This window comes from Jaculus jaculus, chromosome 15 (genome assembly GCF_020740685.1).
Source record: "Jaculus jaculus isolate mJacJac1 chromosome 15, mJacJac1.mat.Y.cur, whole genome shotgun sequence".
Lineage (NCBI taxonomy): Eukaryota > Metazoa > Chordata > Mammalia > Rodentia > Dipodidae > Jaculus > Jaculus jaculus.
In genome coordinates, this window is record NC_059116.1 from 54776413 (window position 1) to 54796308 (window position 19896).

At 37.3% G+C, this 19896-nt stretch overlaps 1 protein-coding gene across 5 annotated transcripts in view; it reads left to right on the forward strand.

The window, feature by feature from the left end:
* Trappc8 (trafficking protein particle complex subunit 8) overlaps positions 1 to 19049 on the forward strand; it is a 148927-nt gene extending 129878 nt beyond the window's left edge. For all 5 annotated transcript variants that reach the window (XM_045135008.1, XM_045135010.1, XM_004668420.2 and 2 more), the window contains 8 exons: positions 3170 to 3266; positions 5881 to 5949; positions 6040 to 6098; positions 7711 to 7884; positions 10790 to 10891; positions 13095 to 13240; positions 16707 to 16796; positions 18085 to 19049. In XM_045135008.1, coding sequence (XP_044990943.1) covers positions 3170 to 3266; positions 5881 to 5949; positions 6040 to 6098; positions 7711 to 7884; positions 10790 to 10891; positions 13095 to 13240; positions 16707 to 16796; positions 18085 to 18319 — 972 coding nt within the window. In that variant the 3' untranslated portion in view covers positions 18320 to 19049. The remainder of the gene's footprint in view (positions 1 to 3169; positions 3267 to 5880; positions 5950 to 6039; positions 6099 to 7710; positions 7885 to 10789; positions 10892 to 13094; positions 13241 to 16706; positions 16797 to 18084) is intronic.
* The last annotated feature ends 847 nt before the right edge of the window (positions 19050 to 19896 follow it).

Here is a 19896-nt window from a genome sequence, read left to right on the forward strand (position 1 = left end):
TTGTTTTAGTTCTTCAATGACAATTTGGTCAAATTTGGCAGTTAATCCATCTGGACCTGGACTTTTTGTTGGGTGGTGTAGCAGACAGCTTCAGGTTCACTGAGATAAACTTCCAGACCAGGCACAGTTATAGAAGAAGGGATTTATTGAAGCTTACAGATCCAGGGGAAGTTCCATAATGGCAAAAGAAGCTGGCCTGCCTTCACAGGACCAAGCAGAGAGAGAGAAGTATAAGCCTAAAAGTCAAAAGCCACAGCACACTTCAGGATCTCCAGCTAGACACACTTTGCATCTTTAGATTAAAATCGGAAACCCACCACCACACCTTAAAATCACCCAATGACATTGCCTCCAGACAGGTAGCCAGCAGATGCAAACTACAAACAAACAACTGAATATATTGGGGGCCACTATTCTATTCAAACCACCACAGGTGGCTTTTAATTGCATTTTAATTCTTATGTCATATTTATTCATGTTAATTTATCTCTTCTGTGTTTGGTTTTTATGGAGCCTGCATTGCATAGCCTGATTGGCTTTGATCAAGGTGGGAGTGAGATGGCAGTCTGTCCATTGGTTTGGGTTGGGTGCACTTGAGTCTGAGCAAGATTCTTCTTGTGTTGTGTAGCCTCCAGGCAGGTCTGTGTAAGACCATAGAAGGCCTGGCCTACTCTGTCCAACTGTGGCCCAGTTTTCTCAGTGCTACTCAGTGCCTGAGATTTTGGAGTGAAATGAGCACCAGGGCACTTTTGTGGGCTGAGGCAGCTTGTGCTGCACCCATGGTGGGAAGGGACCTTAATTCCATCGATTGGTAGACCAGTTACATGCATGGAAGAAAAAGTTCACCTGAACATCACTAATCACTTACCAGGGCATTTGGATTGAGGTCTGCCCTGGTACTCTCTTGTGAGCTAGTGTAGCTGGTGCCACACACATATCTGGAAGGGAGATGTATGCCTTTGGGGCTGTTTACAAATCCAAGCAGTTGTAGGGTTTGTCTGCTGGCCAGGCATAAACATAATCTGGGTCTGACTGCCCATCACTACTCACTTCCTTTGGTGGCTGGTAGCAAGTGATCCATGCTGGTGGAGCTATTCCTAGCTATTGTGGGACTGGATATGTGACATTGAGGAGGAAGCTCACCTGGGCTTGAACACCAAGGCTTGAGCATCTAGACTAATCACTATCTTGTCCTTTGGAGTAGAATCTGCTCTGGGATCCTCCTATGTGCTATCTGGGACTTGAAGAGAGTAATGCATGTTTTCTTACCTCCTTTTACTCAGGTTTCTTTGGTGTGGCTCCTAATCCTCCTTAAAGGTTTTTTTTTTTTTTACCTTTTTTTAAAAAATTTTATTTGTTTATTTGAGAGAACAAGAGAGGGAAGGAGGCAGAGAGAGAGAGAGGGAGAGAGAGAGAGAGAGAGAGAGACAGGGAGAGAATGGGCATGCTAGGGCTTCTAGCCACTGCAAACGAACTCCAGGTGCATATGCCACCTTGTGCATCTGGCTTATGTGGGTCCTGGAGAATCAAAATGAGGTCCTTTGGCTTTGCAGACAAATGCCTTAACTCCTAAGCCATCTCTCTAGCCCTCAAGTCACCTTTGTAAGGATATTTAGAAAAGCTGGGCATGGTGGCACACGGCTTTAATCCCAGCACTTGGGAAACAGAGGTAGGAGTTCAAGGCTACCTGAGGATACAGAGTGAATTCCAGTTCAGCTTAGACTAGAGTAAAACCATATCTTGAAAAATTAAAAAAAAAATTAAAAAGGGATATTTAAGAATTATTATACTGATATATTGGAGATTTTTGAATGGCTGTGTGTTTATTACTTGAGTAATTAAGTTTAATAACTTTAAGCAAGTACCTTTAACTACTGAGCCATCTCTCCAGGCCAGAAAATTTAATAATTTCAAATGCTAAACTACCACTTATTTAGGAAATTAAAAATTATACAAATTAAGTAGCCTCATATGTATTGAGGTTCTGTTTTGTGAGGATTTTCTTTTGTTGTTATTTTTTTCCTTTTTATTTTAATTTTTAAAATTTGTCTCACTTTTTAGTTATCTAATCTGGCCTTTAACTTGCCATCCTCCTTAGCTTTCCAAGTGCTCTGATTGCCAGCTAATCGCTTGTTTTTTTCATCTCAATTAGAATGAGATATTTCAGAATTATACAAATTAAGTAGCTTCATATGTACTGAGGTTCTGTTTTGTGAGGGTTTTCTTTTGTTGTTATTTTTTTTCCTTTTGCTTTTTTTTTTTTAAATTTGTCTCACTTTGTAGTAATCCTATCTGGCCTTTAACTTGCCATCCTCCTTAGCCTTCCAACTGCTAATCACTTGTTTTTTCATGTCAATTAGAATGAGATATTTCAGAATGTTAAGAAGAAATTAAAGTCATAAGTTGCATTTTTCCTTCCTTCCTTCCTCTTTCTTCCCCTTCTCTCCCTTTCCATTCCTTTCTGTTCTCTTGTTCTTTTGAGGGTCTTATCTGTAGCCCAAGGTGTTCTGAAACTCAATATATAGCCTAGGCTGGCCTTATTCATAGCAGTTCTTTGTCTCAGCCTCACAAATGCTGGATTTATAGGTATGAGCCACCATACTCAGGTAACAAATGTTTATTTAATGTTACTAGTAACTTATGGTGAATTTTAATAATTGAATGCCTTTTAGTATTTTAAAATATACCACTGGGTGTGTGTTACTGTTAAAAATTTGGGGAACGGGCTGGAGAGATGGCTTAGCAGTTAAGCGCTTGCCTGTGAAGCCTAAGGACCCCAGTTCAAGGCTCGATTCCCCAGGACCCACGTTAGCCAGATGCACAAGGGGCACATGCATCTGGAGTTCGTTTGCAGTGGTTAGAAGCCCTGGCGCACCCACTGCCCCCCCCCCCTCTTTCTTTCTCCCTCTGTCTGTCGCTCTCAAATAAATAAAAAGAAACAAAAAAGTTAAAACAAAATTTGGGGAACATGTAGATTTTTCCATTTTAAAGATAGTAGCAAGGGACTTGAATAACTTTCTGAAGTGTATATTCTTACTTTATTTTGAAATATAAACTTCCTTTAAATTTCCTGTGATTGGCTGTGGTAACACATGAATTTCGTTTTAATTGGAATATTTTAATTTAGTGTCTTAGATTCTGAATGACTCTTATGTATGTTTTTTGACAGAGTGAAGCAGGGGTTAAAGAATTCCATATAGTGCAAGTATCAAGTAGTAGCAAACACTGGAAGTTACAGAAATCAGTAAATCTTTCTGAAAACAAAGGTTTGTGCCCTTTTTTGTCTTTATAATAAATTCTGACATCTTCATTGCTTGGTTTTTCAAAATAATACCAGAATATAAGATTACTATTCTTTCCATAGAATTAACTTCTTAAGCTTTAAATTATTCTTTCATTAGTTTCTGTGACTATAAGTCAAGTTAACTATTTTGATCCAGTATTTTCCTTTTTTTTTTTTTTACTACTTTTTACATATTTCCTATTTAATTTGCTCCCTCCTTCTTTCCCACTTTTCCTCTTTTCTTCCCCACCCCATTTTGATAGAGTCACTACTCCAGTACATGATAATTATTAAAAATTCAAGCAATATAGAAATGTTACAGGTTAGAATATGAACATTTCCTTGTTTGCTTTACCACCATGAGGTTTGTTTTTCTGTCTGTAGCCATATCTAAAGCCTAGCTTTCCTGTTTATAGTTTGTATTCATATAACATTCAAACAAAAAATATACATACCTGTCATACATATTGACAAGTTATTTTCTAGAATATACCAATCAGTTATTAACCTATCAATTATATGAGTGTGACTAGCATATGATTGGTGTGGAGCTGGCAAAATGATAATAGCTGTTATTGGAAAAGAATTATAGAATAATTTTAAAAAATATTTTTATTTATTTGAGAGCAAGACAGAGAAAGTGGCAGATAGTGAGCATGCCAGGGCCTCTAGCCACTGCATTCAAACACCAGATGCATATGCCACCTTATACATCTTGCTTACATGAGTACTGGGGAATCAAACCTGGGTCCTTAGGCTTCCCAGGCAAGTGCCTTAATCACTAAGTTATTGCTTCAGCCCAGAAGTATAGAATCAATTTTAAAGGTTATAAATGTTTAAACCATTAGCCTCATAGTAATCCTTATTTGGGGAATTATATTAGTTACTTTCTCACTTCTGTGACCAAGTACCTGACAAGAACTAACTTTAGGAAAGAGATTTTATTTTGGCTTACAATTTGAGAGGATCATTAATAGTGGATAAGAAATGGAGGCAAGAATATGCAGTGATTGGTCACATTGCATCTGCAGACATAAAGCACAGAGAGCAGATATGAAGTGGTGCCCTGCTATAAAAACTCAAAGTTGGGCTGGAGAAATGGCTTAGTGGTTAAGGCGCTTGCCTGAAAAGCCAAAGGAGCCAGTATTAATTCCCCAGGACCTATGTAAGCCAGATGCACAAGGTGTTGCATGTGACTAGAGTTCATTTACAGCAGCTAAGTGTCCTTGCACACCCATTCTCTCCCTCTCCCTGTCTCTCAAATAAAATAAATAAATAAAATTTAAACTTCAAAATTCACCCCCTAGTGACTCACTTACACTAACAAGACACCCCTTCTAGATGTCCCACAACTTTCCCAAATAGCACCTCCATCTGAGGGCCAAGTATCCAAACATATGAGTATACTACTGGGGACATTTCACATTCATACCATAGCAGGAATTACTGAATATATTAGAAAATCTGTAGATTTAAAGAAGATACTTGCATCATCATATTTATTGGAGAAAAAATTACTGTAGCCTCTGTATAAGTATGCTACAACTCATAGACTCTTGTGGTCATTAAAATATATTAGCATTTTTAAAAAATTTTTTTAAAATTTTATTTATTTATTTATTTGAGAGCGACAGACACAGAGAGAAAGACAGGTAGAGGGAGAGAGAGAGAATGGGCGTGCCAGGGCTTCCAGCCTCTGCAAACGAACTCCAGATGTGTGCGCCCCCTTGTGCATCTGGCTAACGTGGGACGTGGGGAACCGAGCCTCGAACTGGGGTCCTTAGGCTTCACAGGCAAGCGCTTAACCACTAAGCCATCTCTCCAGCCCTATATTAGCATTTTAAAAGCACTTGCCATAGTAGGAAAATGTGGACATGCCGTTTGTCATGACATGGGTTGTGGGTTTCTTGATCCTGAAGTGTTATAATCTTTCAGACTTGCTGTTTATTTATCCTGTCAACTACACAGACCCATATGTAGTCACACATGTGTACATGTCTTGTTTTTTTAAATATTTTTATTTATTTATTTGAGAGAGCGCGAGAATGAGCACAAGCATGGGTACACACCATGGCTCTTGCTCCTGCAAATAGACTTCAGATGTGCATACCACTTTGTGGATTTGGCTTCACATGGGTACTGAGGAATCAAACACAGGGCCATCAGGCTTTGCAAGCAAGCACTTTTAAAACCCCTGAGCCATCTATCTCTCCAGCCCTGTGTGCACATGTTTTAAGAAAATTGAGTTTTATCCTTTTCAAGAACTTTCTCAAAATTCATTTCGTTGAAATGAAAACAGCTTTAAAATAAAAAACAAAAAAGGTCAAACATCTGCCAGGTGTGGTGGCGCACCCCTTTATTCCCAGCACTCAGGAGACAGAGGTAGGGCAATCACCATGAGTTTGAGGTCACCCTGAGACTACATAGTGGATTCCAGATCAGCCTGAGCTAGTGAGACCCTGCCTTGAAAAAAAACTGGAAAAAAAAATCAAGCATCATTTATAGTTATAAATTGTTTTCATTCTGGCTAAAGAAGCCTGAATAATGAATTAAATCTTAATCATTTCATAAAACTAAGAGATATCTTTTATTCCTAGATGCCAAACTTGCCAGTAGGGAAAAGGGAAAGTTTTGCTTCAAGGCAATAAGATGTAAACAAAAAGAAGGTAAATTTGTTTTACTTTCATAGTTTCTTAAATGTTCATTTTATATCTTATGGCACTAATGTGACTAGTTTGTTTTCCTGTTGTTTTTAGCTGCAACACAATCATCTGAAACATATACCTTTGCAGATATCATCTTTGGAAATGAACAGGTATGAAAATATACATAATAGTGTTTGATTTAAAAATCATAGATTTCAGAATCTTTTTTTTTTTTTTTTCTTCTTTTTGGTTGTTTTTCAAGGTACGGTTTCACTTTAGCCCAGACTGACCTGGAATTCACTATGTAGTATCAGGGTGGCCTCAAACTCACAGTGATCCCCCTACCTCTGCTTCTATAGTGCTGGGATTAAAGGCATGTGCCACTATGCCTGGCTTGCAAATATCCATTTATCAAGTTTCATAACCAGCCTCAGTCCTCAAAGCCAGGAATGCTGTATGAAGTATGCTTTTTAGTTAGTTAGTTAAGTTAGTTTTTTGAGGTTGGGTTTCATTTTGACCCAGGGTGAACTGGAACTCACTCTGTTGCCTTCAGGCTGGACTTGAGAACTCATGGTAATCCTCCTATCTCACCCTCTTGAGTGCTAGAATTAAAGTTAACTTTCTCTTGAAAATGACAAGTAAAATAAGCATAGTACTTGGAATTTTAAAAAGGCAGGAATAATTGAGGGAATCTTTTTATTGTGACAGCCCCTGAATTTTGACATCCTGACCATGTAGTTCTTAGATTCAGATAAGCAAGATATGTAGGCTGTCTTGGAACTTTCAAAGTATTTGTGACTAGATCACTGATACTTGTTCCTAATGCTGTGTGGTTTACTTAGAGCAGTGGCTTTCTACCTTTCAGGAAATGTACACTGGAGATCTTAGATGAGTCTACATAGTGAATTCCAGGTCAGACTGGGCTAGAATGAGACCCTACCTCAAAAAACCAACAAACAAAAAAAGCAAATTCTAGCTCATTAAGGGGTAAAGTTCTGAATTGTTAGAAGTTCCTAGGTGATATTAAGACTGTTAGTATGGGGATAATATTTTACCAGAAAAGCTTATCATTACAAAGAAATTGTGTGTATTTATTAACATTTAATGTTTACTTTGTATTACATAAAGTTTAACATCTAAATGACATATATAGGCAATATTACATATACATAAATACATATACGTATACATATCCGTGTACATATGTGTATACATATACAGCATATTTAAATGTAGAAGTTTTACTATGAAGCAGAGTATTCTGTTAATTAGGGGAAATCCTGTAGTTTTGAGTTTGCTTAAAATTCTTTTCTCATGTTGTCTCCCTTAAATATAAAGGCTGATTTTATTCCAGTAATTGTTTGTATTTGCCTCATTAGATATTGCCTAGGTGTTATTCCCATAGTTTTCTCCTTAATCTGCAGTACCTGGTATTGTTTATTCAACTAGATAACTCAAAAAGCAAAAAAAAAAAAACAAAAAACCAACAACCCCAAAAAAACAAACAAACAAGTCTTTGTTTCTGCCCTCACTGTTTATATGTGAAACTATGTAACAATCAATACAATAAAAAATTACAACCTTAATGTAATTGAAGGGTTCTACTCATGACCTTCATGTATTCAACCACACTAAGTCATTACTGAGGCATTCCCCTTTCGGAATATGTAAGCTTTGCCATTGTAAATTTTGGCAGGATGTATTTAACTGAGTGACACAAAATAAGCTTTGATACGGCATTATTAAAAATATTTATGTAGACAACTTATTTTCCTTTAACAGATAATAAGCTCAGCAAGTCCATGTGCAGATTTCTTTTATCGAAGTTTATCTTCTGAGTTGAAAAAAACACAAGATCAGCTGCCTGTGCATACAGAAAAACCCTCAGTAGAGGATGCTGTGAGACTGATTCAAAGATACAGGGCTGTGGATTTGAATCTTGTCATATTGTGGAAGGTATGAGCTACTGTATCATTGCAGCAAGCCTCATGTATAGGTATTTAACTTTTTTTGTTGCTTTGCTTTGTTTTGCTTTTGAAACAGGGTCTTAACCGAAGTTGCCTTCAGGTTCTTGGTCCTTCTGCCTCAGGGTCATGACTGCTGGGATTATAGGTGTACACCACCACACCCAGCCTAGATAATTTAGTTGTTTAGCAGAACAACAAATGTATACTACCACTAAGGTTTTTTTTTTTCTATTCAAAATGTTTCAATAATTCCACATGACTTAACAATTGTTTTGTCTAAAAATTTTCATGAAAATGAGATGACTTTCTTCTATGTGTTACTATTACTTCTGTGTGACACTAAGAATATTGTGAACATGCTATAAGCTCAACAACAGCAGATACTACTAAACTCTTTATTATGGGCATCTCCATACATTGCCTGATACCTATTTTTTACTCCGTGCCAGAAGTCATTAATTTGTTGCTATTTATATACCATCTATTCATGTGCCTGCCCCCTCTACCCATTTTACATACATATGCATATTTATTTTCTGTTGACACTTTATATTTCTGTTCTTTGTTTACTTGTGTGTTTGTTTTGGTGCTAGAAACTGTAACTAGAGATTTTAATTCTAAGCATATGTTGTCTTAAGTAACATATTTCATCTGTAAGTATTCCTATATGTACTTCTTGCTAGTTAAGCAAATGAGGACTCTTTTTTAGTGCTAGGGATTGAATGCAGAGTCATAGATACTAGGCAAGCACTATTATCACTGACCTATACCCCCAAGCCAACTTTAATATAACCCCACAGTTAAACTCTTTCTCCCGAAGAAATTAATATTTCCTTAATAATTATTTAGTTGTTGGTCTGCAGTTTTCCCAGAGTATTTAAAAGTACCATCTTAACTTGTTTTAAAAAATTAGATCCCGAATGAGGCAGCAGTCTTCCTTGAAGTAGAGTGAAGGTCTCAACTGTGACAAAGTAATAATTTTGTTTCATTTAAGAGTCATTATACAGACATGCACATAGTAATTATTCCATATATATTAATTGATCCAGATAATTCTAGAACATTTCTTCTTATTAACCCTTTTTTTTTTTTCAAGGTAGGGCCTAACTCTAGCCCAGACTGACCTGAAACTCATTCTGTAGACCCAGGCTACCTTTGAACTAACTCATAGGTGTCCTCCTACCTCGGAATTGAGGGTATGCATCACCAAACCAGCTAGAATGTTCTTTTTACTAAAACATGTTTATTATTATATATTTTTTTGTATTTTCTTCTTATTATTTTTTTTTTCCTGGAGACTTTGTTTTGCTGTATAAGCCCTGGTTTACTTGGAACTTGTTAATGTAGACCAGGCTGGACTCAAGATTGTAGCAATTACCCTGTCTCTACCTCCTGAGTGCTAGAATTAAAGGTGTGTGCCACTATGCCCATTTAAACCGTGTCTTAAAAGTGGGGGTGCACATTGAGTGGTAGAGCTCTTACTAGCAAGATCCTGTATTTAATTTCCAGTACTGCAGAAGTTTTTAAAATAATTTTTAAAAATTTATTATTTCTTTCAGAGAATATGAGAAAAAGAGGCAGAGAGAGAGAGAGAGAGAGAGAGAATGAGTGTGCCAAAACTAAACCATGCTAGCTTTGCATTAATTTGAAATGAAACATTGTTTAAGAAAATTGATGAGTTCATATGTTTTATGATAAAAATGTTATGTTAGATAAGCATTGTTAGCTTGAAGTCAAATACTTTTGAAGGTTAGAATTAAGAGAATCCTATTTTTAAGTTTAAAAGCAACCTCAAAGTAAATCACTATGCATGAAATAAATGTGTAACAGATGCTTATATTTGTGGCTGTTATCACAGGTTCATACTACGTAGCTATCTGGTGTATTTTTAAATAGTTTTTTGAGATGAGGTCTTACCCTGTCAGCTAGGAATTTATTTTGTAGTGTTGACTGACCTTGAACTTTTGGGAGTCCTCTTCCCTTGGCTTTCCATCTAAAGACCAAGACAGAAAGATTACAAGTTGGAGGAACATGTATTTTTACTTATGTGCATGACATTTTCATTTAGAGGATGTATGGTTATTTTTACTCACTAATTTTTCTCAGTAATGTGGTAAACTATGCAGCATTTTAGAAGCAAGAATAAGAGAAGAACCACTTACATGTATGTATGTATGTATGTGTGTGTGTGTGTGTGTATAAGTATATATTTACCTGTATGTATGTATGCATTCCAGTAAAGAAACAAGTTTATAGTATGACACATTTCTTTGAAGTTGTTTCTTAAGAATAAAAAAAAAAAAGGAAAAGTTTCAGATTTGTCTCTTTAAAACACTTAAACCAATTCAGTTTTATAATGAGTATAGCCCTGGAAGGAGATACAGTTTTAAAAAATTATGTGTGTGTGGGGGGGGGGTTGGGAGAGGTTTCTTGCTGCTATAAACAAATACCCATCTGGCTTTAAGCAGATGGCTAGGGAATTAAACCTGTGCTGGTTGGCTTTGTAAGCAGTCTCCTTTAACCACTGAGCCATTTCCCCAGCCCCGTGTCTTTTATTGATTGCATGGATGAATAAAAGTTGAGGAACTAGGAAGATGACTTAGTTCTTAAAGGCTCTTGCTTGCAAAATCTGCTTACCAGGGTTTAATTCTCAAATCTCCTACATAAGGAATCAAAAAATGACATAAAGATCTGGTCATCTGCAATGCCAAAGGAGGCCTGGCATATCCACCTCTCCCGCAACACATATGTAAATGATTTTTTTAAGGTGTTGAAATGTGTACATAGCCTATGTTGTTGATAATGGATAGATATTAGCTATCATATTTCTACTTTCTAGCAGGTGTTGAGACCACTAAGCAAGGTAGTAATTTTGTTCTTTGTAATTTTTATAGGCATATGTTGTGGAAGACAGCAAGCAACTTATTTTAGAAGGTCAGCATCATGTTATTCTTCACAGTATAGGAAAAGAAGCCTTTTCATATCCTCAGAAGCTGGTAATAACATAGTTTTTGCTTTGGGTCTTTCCTGACATTATCATATATGTATATCATTGTACTTCACTATGTTCATCATCCTGTCTTGTTCTGCCTCCTCCTCTGCTGGTTCTGTGTAGCCTTTATTAGACAGCATCTCCATATGTAGTCCTGGATAGCCTGACGTTCACTATATAGACCAGGTGTTGCAGCTACTTCTTGTTGCTGGAACAAACACCTGAACAGAGGGAGCTTATGAGAGGAATTGTTTTATTTCAGGCTTACAGATTCTAGGGGAAGCTTCATTATGGCAGAAGAAGCTGGCTCACTTTATCATACATTCACAGCAGAGTGAGAAAAGGAACAACCAGAATGCAAGCTGGCTCTTAGCACACTGATGGGGCTGGATTCAAGATCCACCTCATCTACCAGTGACACACCTCCTCTTGCATTGTTCTGCCTGCTGTAGACTGTAGGAAGCTTAATAAAAAATACTTGAGACTATGCGTCCATTTATCTTCAAACCACCACACTAAGCTGGTCTCAAATTTACAGCAATCCTCTGCTTCTCTATTGCTGGGATTATAGGTCTGTATCACCATGCCTGGCTTGTCTTATATGTCCTTTTATAGCCACTGTTCATGTGTTTTCGCCTGATGGGTGATTTATAGACAGGTATTCAGTATCATTTACTTGTTTAGTGCTAGGAATTGAACCCTGGCCCTCATACAACCTAAGCTCTAATTCAGGCTTGGGGCAGGGGAAATGCAAGAGCATCAAGATGCCAGAAAGGAAGAAGTACCTCAAAATTATAGGAAACAATGTACTGGGTTGGTGGTGTGTATATATTACCTAGTATGACTTTTATTCTCCTTTGAGTTTTATAAATATTCTGAGCAATTCAGTAGTTTTATAAATGAGTCGTCATGCAGTTACACTTTCTTATGATGATTTTTCAATTTTTTTATTTGTTCATTTTTTGAGATAGAGATAGGATCTCAAGTACCCAGAAGATGACCTTGAACCCCTGATCCTTCTGCTTCCACCTCCCAAGTATTAGAATTATGGGTGACTGCTACCATTCTTGTTTTATCCTGCATGCTAGATAAGCATTCTACTGAGTTACAGCCCTAGCACATGTTAACTTTTAAGAAATATAATTAAAAATACAAATTTATAAAATATAGCAATATATTTTCAAAAATGGAATTTTTAGTTAATTCTAGATCTTCCCTATTAAAGCAGGTGCTATACATTAAAATAGCTTATACAAAATCCCAGCTAATATGAGAAGTTCTTAGGTAGGCAGCACCCTCAGGGTTGGGGAGATAGATCAGTTGTAGAAGGTGGGGTTCCCCAGAATCCATGTAAAAAGCAGGACGTAAAAAGTGGCACATGCATCTGGCATCAAGAGACCCTCGTTCATCTGTACATACATACATACATATATATATATATATATATATATACACACACACACACACAAATATATGTACATATATGTGTGTGTGTATAGATATCTATCTATATATGTATATATATATACACACACACATATGCAAATAAATGAATATTTCAGAGCTGGGGATATAACTTAGTGGCAGAACATTTGCCTAACATGGACAAAACCCTGGGTTTGATTCCCTTACTCAGAAATAAGTACATAAAGGAAAAGAGGAGAAAGTATAAATATATTGGGATGGTGAGATGGCTCAGCAGTTAAAGGCACTTCCTTGCAAAAGCCTGACAGTCTCAGTTTGATTCCCCAGAACCTATATAAAGCCATACAAGGTGGTGCATGTGTCTGGAATTTGTTTACAGTGGCAGAAGGCCCTGGCATACCCATATTTACTCTTGCACTCTCTGTCTCTTTCAAATCAATAAAAATACTTTTAAAAGTAAATATTGAAAAATGATGGAGGCAAGTAATGAAAGTCAGTCTTTATTTTCTGTATTTTTATGTTTGTCTAAAGTTTCCCATAATAAGGAAATTTGGAGATAAAAAAACTGAAGGAGACAAACTCTAGCACTGTGGGAATTAATAAGTGATCCATAAGCTATATCTTATCATAGATTATATTAGGGATGGCAGCAGCTGCCATTTTACATAGTAGCAGAAAATTTATAGTGTCTCTGCTGGTTTTATTTGTGTATTCTGAACTTTCTGGGTTTTTTTTAAACAAAGAACTTTTTAAAATTATGAATCTTCTTTGTCTGTTCCCAGGAGCCACCAGAAATGGAACTACTAAAATTTTTCAGGCCAGAAAACACTACAGTTTCCTCAAGACCATCAGTAGACCAGCTTTCTAATCTCATTAAAACAAGTTTTTACTACCCAGAATCATTTAATCATCCATTTCATCAAAAAAGGTTTGATACTTGCTTTTGTTCAGTTTTTTTTTTTTATGCACACAGTCATACATTTGAAAGCATTAAGTAGCTTGTTTATTATTTTGGAAGTGGCATTAACTCAAATATTGAAAGAAACAGAATACTGCCAAATCTTAAATAACTTGCCGTTTATAGTTTGTGTGTTGCAGTGGTATCTGGGGGTGGATATTGCTGTATCCACCTCCTTTTAATAGTAGGTTTTTCATTCAGTAAAAAGCAAGGGAAAAATAAATTTTGTTTTTGTTTTAGGCACAAATTAAACCTTTGACATAAAAGTGTGAACTCAACTAACAATTCTGATTTAGTCAGTGTCATTTTCAGAAGAATTTTTAAGTGCCTAATTGCCTAGGGAAAGCTGTAGTTATAATTTTAATTAGTTTTAATATTTTTAAATAAAACGTTCTAAATCTGATGACAGTTTAAAGGGTTACCCATTTGAAGGTAGAAGGTGGAACAAAGCATTATTAGAACCAGTTTGCATGTCATAATTGAATTGCAGAGTTTTGGTGAAGTCACTCTGGACAGAGCTTGGTGATGAGGTTGAAGAGAGATAGTGAACAATGACCATTAAAGAGAAAGGAGCCCGTGGTAAAGCCTGAAAGGAGCAATTAAAGCATTAGGAAGAAAGGACTCAGCAAAAGAGGATAGTGCCATCTTAACAGGTTAGGGGATAAAGTAAGGGAAGGGGGTAGAGAGAGAGAAATGCTTAACAGTTAATCAGTTTAAAGTGCTATGGGAAAAATCAAATAGTTGGGGACCAAAATGTTCATTGGGTCTGTTCATTCGAAGCTGGGGCACCTAGAGTTTCTAAAGTACTCTAGGTGGCTAATGTGAAGCTGAAGTTAGGGGGACAAAGAAACTGGATGTTTCACCCATATTGAGCCTGTTATGGCTTCACATCCTTCCATGATGTTTTTATTTTAACACTCTGTTCTGCTTTATTTGTGCTTTTCAAATTGCCTTCCTTCCTTACCATACTGTACTTCCTCAATATCTTTGACTCCTTGGTGCTTCTTTTCAGCCTTCATGGTTAAAACATTGGCTGTGCTTGAGAAGATAGAATATTTAGGAGTTCTGCATATCATTTTATTGAGGTTAAAATCCACCATAGGATCTAAGCAGCAGTAGGGAAGTATGTGAAGCAGGACAGAATTAATCAAGGAAAAAGTACACTAGATTAAATTGAAGCATCATAGAACCACAGCTGAGTAGAAGTGAAAACAAGTCATGCTCAAGGATGAAACAAGAAAAAATTCCAAGTTTTTCCTGACTCCTGGCTGCACACTGGAATCACCTGGCAGTTGTTGGAACTCCTGCTGCTCAGGGCAGTGAAGTCAGAATCTCTGTAGTAGAACCCATACATTTGTGTTTTTAGCCCATCCATGGATGATGACAGTGCATTCCACTTTCTCCTGCTGCTGCAAGAGTACTTTCTAACAAGCCACCCTATACTTCAGTAGCTTGCAATGAGGCACTTGTTCCTGTGTTCATGGTACTGCAGGCCAACTCCAGCTTGTATGAAGCCATGCTGCAATCTGTAGATTGGTTGAATTTGGCACCAGAGGAAAGTTGTGTATATGTATATTTATGGCTTAGTACAAGAGGCAGCAGCTATCCTTTTCTCATTTCTATCTCTGGAGCACAGAGAGTGAGTCAAGTTGCAAATGTACACTTAGGGCATTTGCTAGTATCAGAGGATCAAGGCTGACCCACAGACCTGGTGAGAAGATGAAGGAAGGAATAATTGCTGAACATCACTCAGTTAGGACACTAACCAGAATTGAGAAGCACTGAGATACAGGTTGAAATGAAACTAAGAAAATAAATGAAAGAGGTAAATGGAAAGAGCCAGAGAGATGGGAGACATTTTCTTTAAAGTGTGAGAAATGTGCAAGTGGGATTGCATCAAGATGTCAGCTAAGAGACTCTTATAATTAACCAGGACATAATGAGATTCCAGAGCTTGTGAGAGAGGACAGGTCCTTGTGAAGGAAGGAGATCAGGAAGGAAAGCTATGAAGCAACAGGAGTCAGTCTGCCTGAGGTTTGCTCCCATAGCCCATAGATATGGGTGCTATTCACTTGAGGTAGTGAAAGAAAGAAAGAAAGAAAAGATGGGGAGGAACTGCTTCATGTTATATTGGACAAGGAAACAGCCAGATATTCACGTGTGTGTATGGTTTTTCAAGGTAGGGTATCATTCTAGCACAGGCTGACTTGGAATTCACTATGTAGTCTCTGGCTGATCTTGAACTTACAGCTGTACTCTTCCCTCTGCCTCACAAGTGCTGGGATTAAAGGTGTGCACCACCATGCCCAGCTTCATCATATTTCTTTTGTATTTGCACTTGTGTGTATGAGCCCACCAGGGCCTTTTGCTGCTGCAAACATACACCTGACACTTAACAACACTTTTTGGGAATTGAACCTGGGCCAGCAAGCTTTTTTTGTTTGTTTGTTTAACTGGTAAGCTATCTTCCCTGCCCACATTTTTCTGTCTTTAAATTTATTCTCAAGGAGAGAGGAGGGAGGGAAGGGGAGAGAGAGAAAGTGAGAGTTAAAGGCATGCCAGGGCCTCCTGCCACTATATACAGACTCTAGATGCATGCACCACTTTGTTCAACTAGCTTTATACCTTTATCACGGATACTAGGGAATCAAACCCAGGCAGTCAGGCTTTGCAAACAAGCATGTTAACTGCTGAGCCATCTCCAACCTTCCTTCCTTTTAAAAATTAATTAATTGTTTATTTGAGAGAGGGGTTGAGAGTGTGGGCACACTAGTGCCTACCACCACTGACTGCAAAGGAACTCCAGAAGCATTCACCACTTTGTGCATCTGGCTTTACATGGGTACTGGGGAATAGAGCCTAGACTTTCTGACTTTGCAAGTGCCTTTAACTGCTGAGTCTTCCCCCCACCCCCCACCCCCACACACAGCCCACATTTTTTCTAGTTGAATTTTAAGAAGGTGTAAATAATGTGGTGGTCTTCAAGTTAACAATAGGGATTTAGGTTGAGGAGGTACTGCAGGGCTGGAAGCCTGCTCCCCAGTCTCTGTTGTCCTTTGCATGTGAGAAATTATTGGGAAGATTGGGATGTAACACCATCACAGCCTAAGGCAAGTTTTCGTTTAGGGAAACCTTTGCTATAGGAAGTATACCTTGTGGAACTGGAAAGCAGTTAAAGTTGCTTGCTTGCAAAGCCTATTGCCCTGGCACAGTCTCCCCCCTCCCTCTTCTGCCCCCAAGAAAGTATATATTGCAGTATTTAGTATTGAGACATTGTATTAATATATGTTTACTTCAAAAATAAGTTGAATGGTATTGTAGCTCAGTTTTTTTTCCCCTTTAATGTAAGTTTGTATTTTGCTAGGTATTCTTAAGTGCTATTTTAAAAAACTTGTTTCCAAAAATAAACAGCTACCTCACTTTTTTTCCCCCATAGCCTCTGTGTAGTACCCATCACCCTTTTACTTTCTAACTGTTCTAAGACTGACGTAGATGTGATCGTCGATCTTCGGCATAAAGCAACAAGGTAAAGAGTTAGTGAAAGATTATTTTGTAGCTTAAGTTTGAATATGGCTTGAAAGCAATTTAATGTTTTGAAATTATACAATAATGGCCCAACATGGATAAAGTTACTCAAGTGTGTCCTCATTTTTATGTGGTTTTAGAAAAATGTTACACAGCTATTAAATACTATTTTTTTCTGATTTTAAAATAATAATAAAAAAGAGCTGGGTGTGGTGGCAAACACCTTTAATCCCAGTACTCAGGAGGCAGAGGTAGGAGGATTGCTGTGAGTTCAAGGCCACATAGGTGAATTCAGGTCAGCCTGGGCTAGAGTAAGACCCTACCTTGAAAAACCAAAAAAGGTACAGATCATGCTGCCACATTTAAAAAAAAAAATTAAAAATATTTTATTTATTTGAGAGAGGAGCAAATGGGCATGCCAGGGCTTCCAATCACTGCAAACAAACTCTAGCCGCATGTGCTGCCTTGTGCATCTGGCTTACATGGGCCCTAGGGAATTGAACCTGGATCCTTAGGCTTTGCAGGCAAGTGCCTTAACCACTAAGCCATCTCTCCAGCTCCATGCTGCCACATTTGATACTTCTAGGATCAGAAGCTTATAGGGCTCAGAAATTTTTGGGCTCTTAGAAAAATAATTTGAAGTATAAACTGGATGTGACTGTGTTATACCCCAAACAGGATCTGGAATGGCTGCTTGAAATGCAAGCTTAAGATGTCTGTGATTGATTATATGTATCACAAATTAACACATACTTTATTGGTGGGCCCTGGGTTTTTTTCCACTTTTCACTGTTTTGGGTTTTTTTGGGGGTTGGATTTTTTTTGAGGTAGAGTCCCACTCTATGTAGTCTCAGGTTAGCCTCAAACTTAGGGTGATCCTCCTACTTCTGCCTTCCAAGTGCTGGGATTAAAGGCATGTACCACAATGTCCAGCTCACTTTTCAGTTTCATAGACAGTTTTGATGGTATAAGCATTCTTATACTCACACATATTTTGATATATGAATAGCTAAGAGGTTAAATCTCAGGTTTCAAATCAGGTTCCATCATTTCCTAGCTGCTGTTGTGGATATTAAATGAGACAATCTCCTCTTAGCATTGTGCCTACAAAATAGTAACTGTTAATAACACATGGTTAATTGTTACAGTAGTAATAATAACAAACAGTTTGCTTCATAAAATAATTCTTAGAAATAGAAGTATTAGATAAAAGAGATATATTAATAAGACTTTTGGGGGAAAGTCATGAAGGAAGAATCTTGTAGTTCACCATTTTCCTCCTCCTCTAGTCCAGAAGCATTGGGAATTCATGGATCATTTACATGGCTTGGACAGACACAATATAAACTTCAACTTAAAAGCCAGGAGAGTCACAGTTTGCAGCTGAAAGCATGCTTTGTTCATACAGGTGTGTATAATATTGGGACTCCTAGAGTATTTGCCAAGTTTTCGGACCAAGTTGCAGTGTTTGAAACAAGTCAGCAGAACTCCATGCCTGCCCTAATTATCATAAACAATGTGTGACAGCTGAAAGCTACAAGAATAACTTTGATGTTGCTGGATGGGTTTTATAGCATTATTTGGAAAACATGACTTAGTAGGGAAGTTGGGATCTGATCACAGAGCTTGAATGATGCAAGGCAATTTGGACTGAGAAAACTTATGTTCCTTTTTATTTTTCTTTAAAACTGGTAATAATTTATATGCATATAATACTGAATTTCAGCATATCCGTGTACCTTATTAAACCCCATCTTAAAAAAATATGTTGTTATAATTTGTTAGATGGTATATGACTATTAGGTGATCCTGAGGAAGGAAAGGCCTTGCTGGGAGTGCTCCATACACAGTGTATAGATTACAGCTGTACTGTGAGGGTCCATGGAGTACTAACAGAGATTGCCTGGCTTGCTTCACAGTTCTCTAAACTCTCAACTGAGCTTTGGTTGTAGAGTATTTGTATTTCAGTTCTGGTGGGCTCCTATGGCTTATACAACACTTTGTGAAAAGAAAACATTTTTTTCTGATGCTTTCAATATACTTTGGTTTTTTTTTCCTTTGCATTCATCTCACATTCATTGCACTGTTTCACAATGAAATTTTTTGGTCATTAAAATCATATTGTGTATTATATAACTAACAATTGAGTCAAATGGTTTAAAACATAATCTCGTTAATTAAAAAGCTTTTCAAAAATGTATTATATTTATAACAAATGTACTGTAAATAGAATAAAGACATGATATTCACTGTATAGATTTATTAGATGCCTTTTTTAAACCTGGTTTTGTGATGACTTATTATATTCTTTATTTAAAATAAATGCCAGCCGTATATAGCAGGCAGCAGCCCAGTTTCCTGTGAAAACTTTCTTGTTACTGCTTCTAAACCTTCCAGGTTTTGTTCTCAACCTTGGTGGCTTGGTTCTATGTGAGCAAATAAATTTTGTGTTTGTGGGCTGGGTTATGTTTTCATCCTAGTGGAGAGGATAAAAGCTCATTAAACATATGCTGTGTAAATAACTGTGCCTAAGACTTGGGCTGGCAGTGTACTTTTCCTGTTGAGGAAAATTATATGGTCTGAACAGAATATAAGGAAACATCTTTTTAAGAATAGAGTTATCAATATAGTTGGTTATTAGTGGACCAAAATCGAGAGGGAAGCCCAGAGGCCAGTGTCATTTGGGATAGCTTTTCCTTTGCAGTTTCCAGTCACTTAGGAAGCAGCAGCCCAGAGGCATAGCCACACACATACATTTGAAAAACTTCAAAGATAAGTAAGTTAGGAAAAATTAACTCAATTGAGGCAAGAAAAGAAAAAAGGGAAAGTTAAGAGAACTGTTAGACTTGTATGTCTGAGTCCTAAACAGAGAAGAAGGAGCGTATAGGATAGAGACAGTATTAAGATTTAGAATTTTTCCAAAATAAACATCAAATTACAGGTGTAACAAATTCAATAGATCCCAAGGAACATAAATGAAAAAAACTTGTGTCCGGGCTGGAGAGATGGCTTAATGATTAAGCACTTGCCTGTGAAGCCTAAGGACCCTGGTTCGAGGCTCAATTCCCCAGAACCCACATTAGCCAGATGCACAAGGGGTT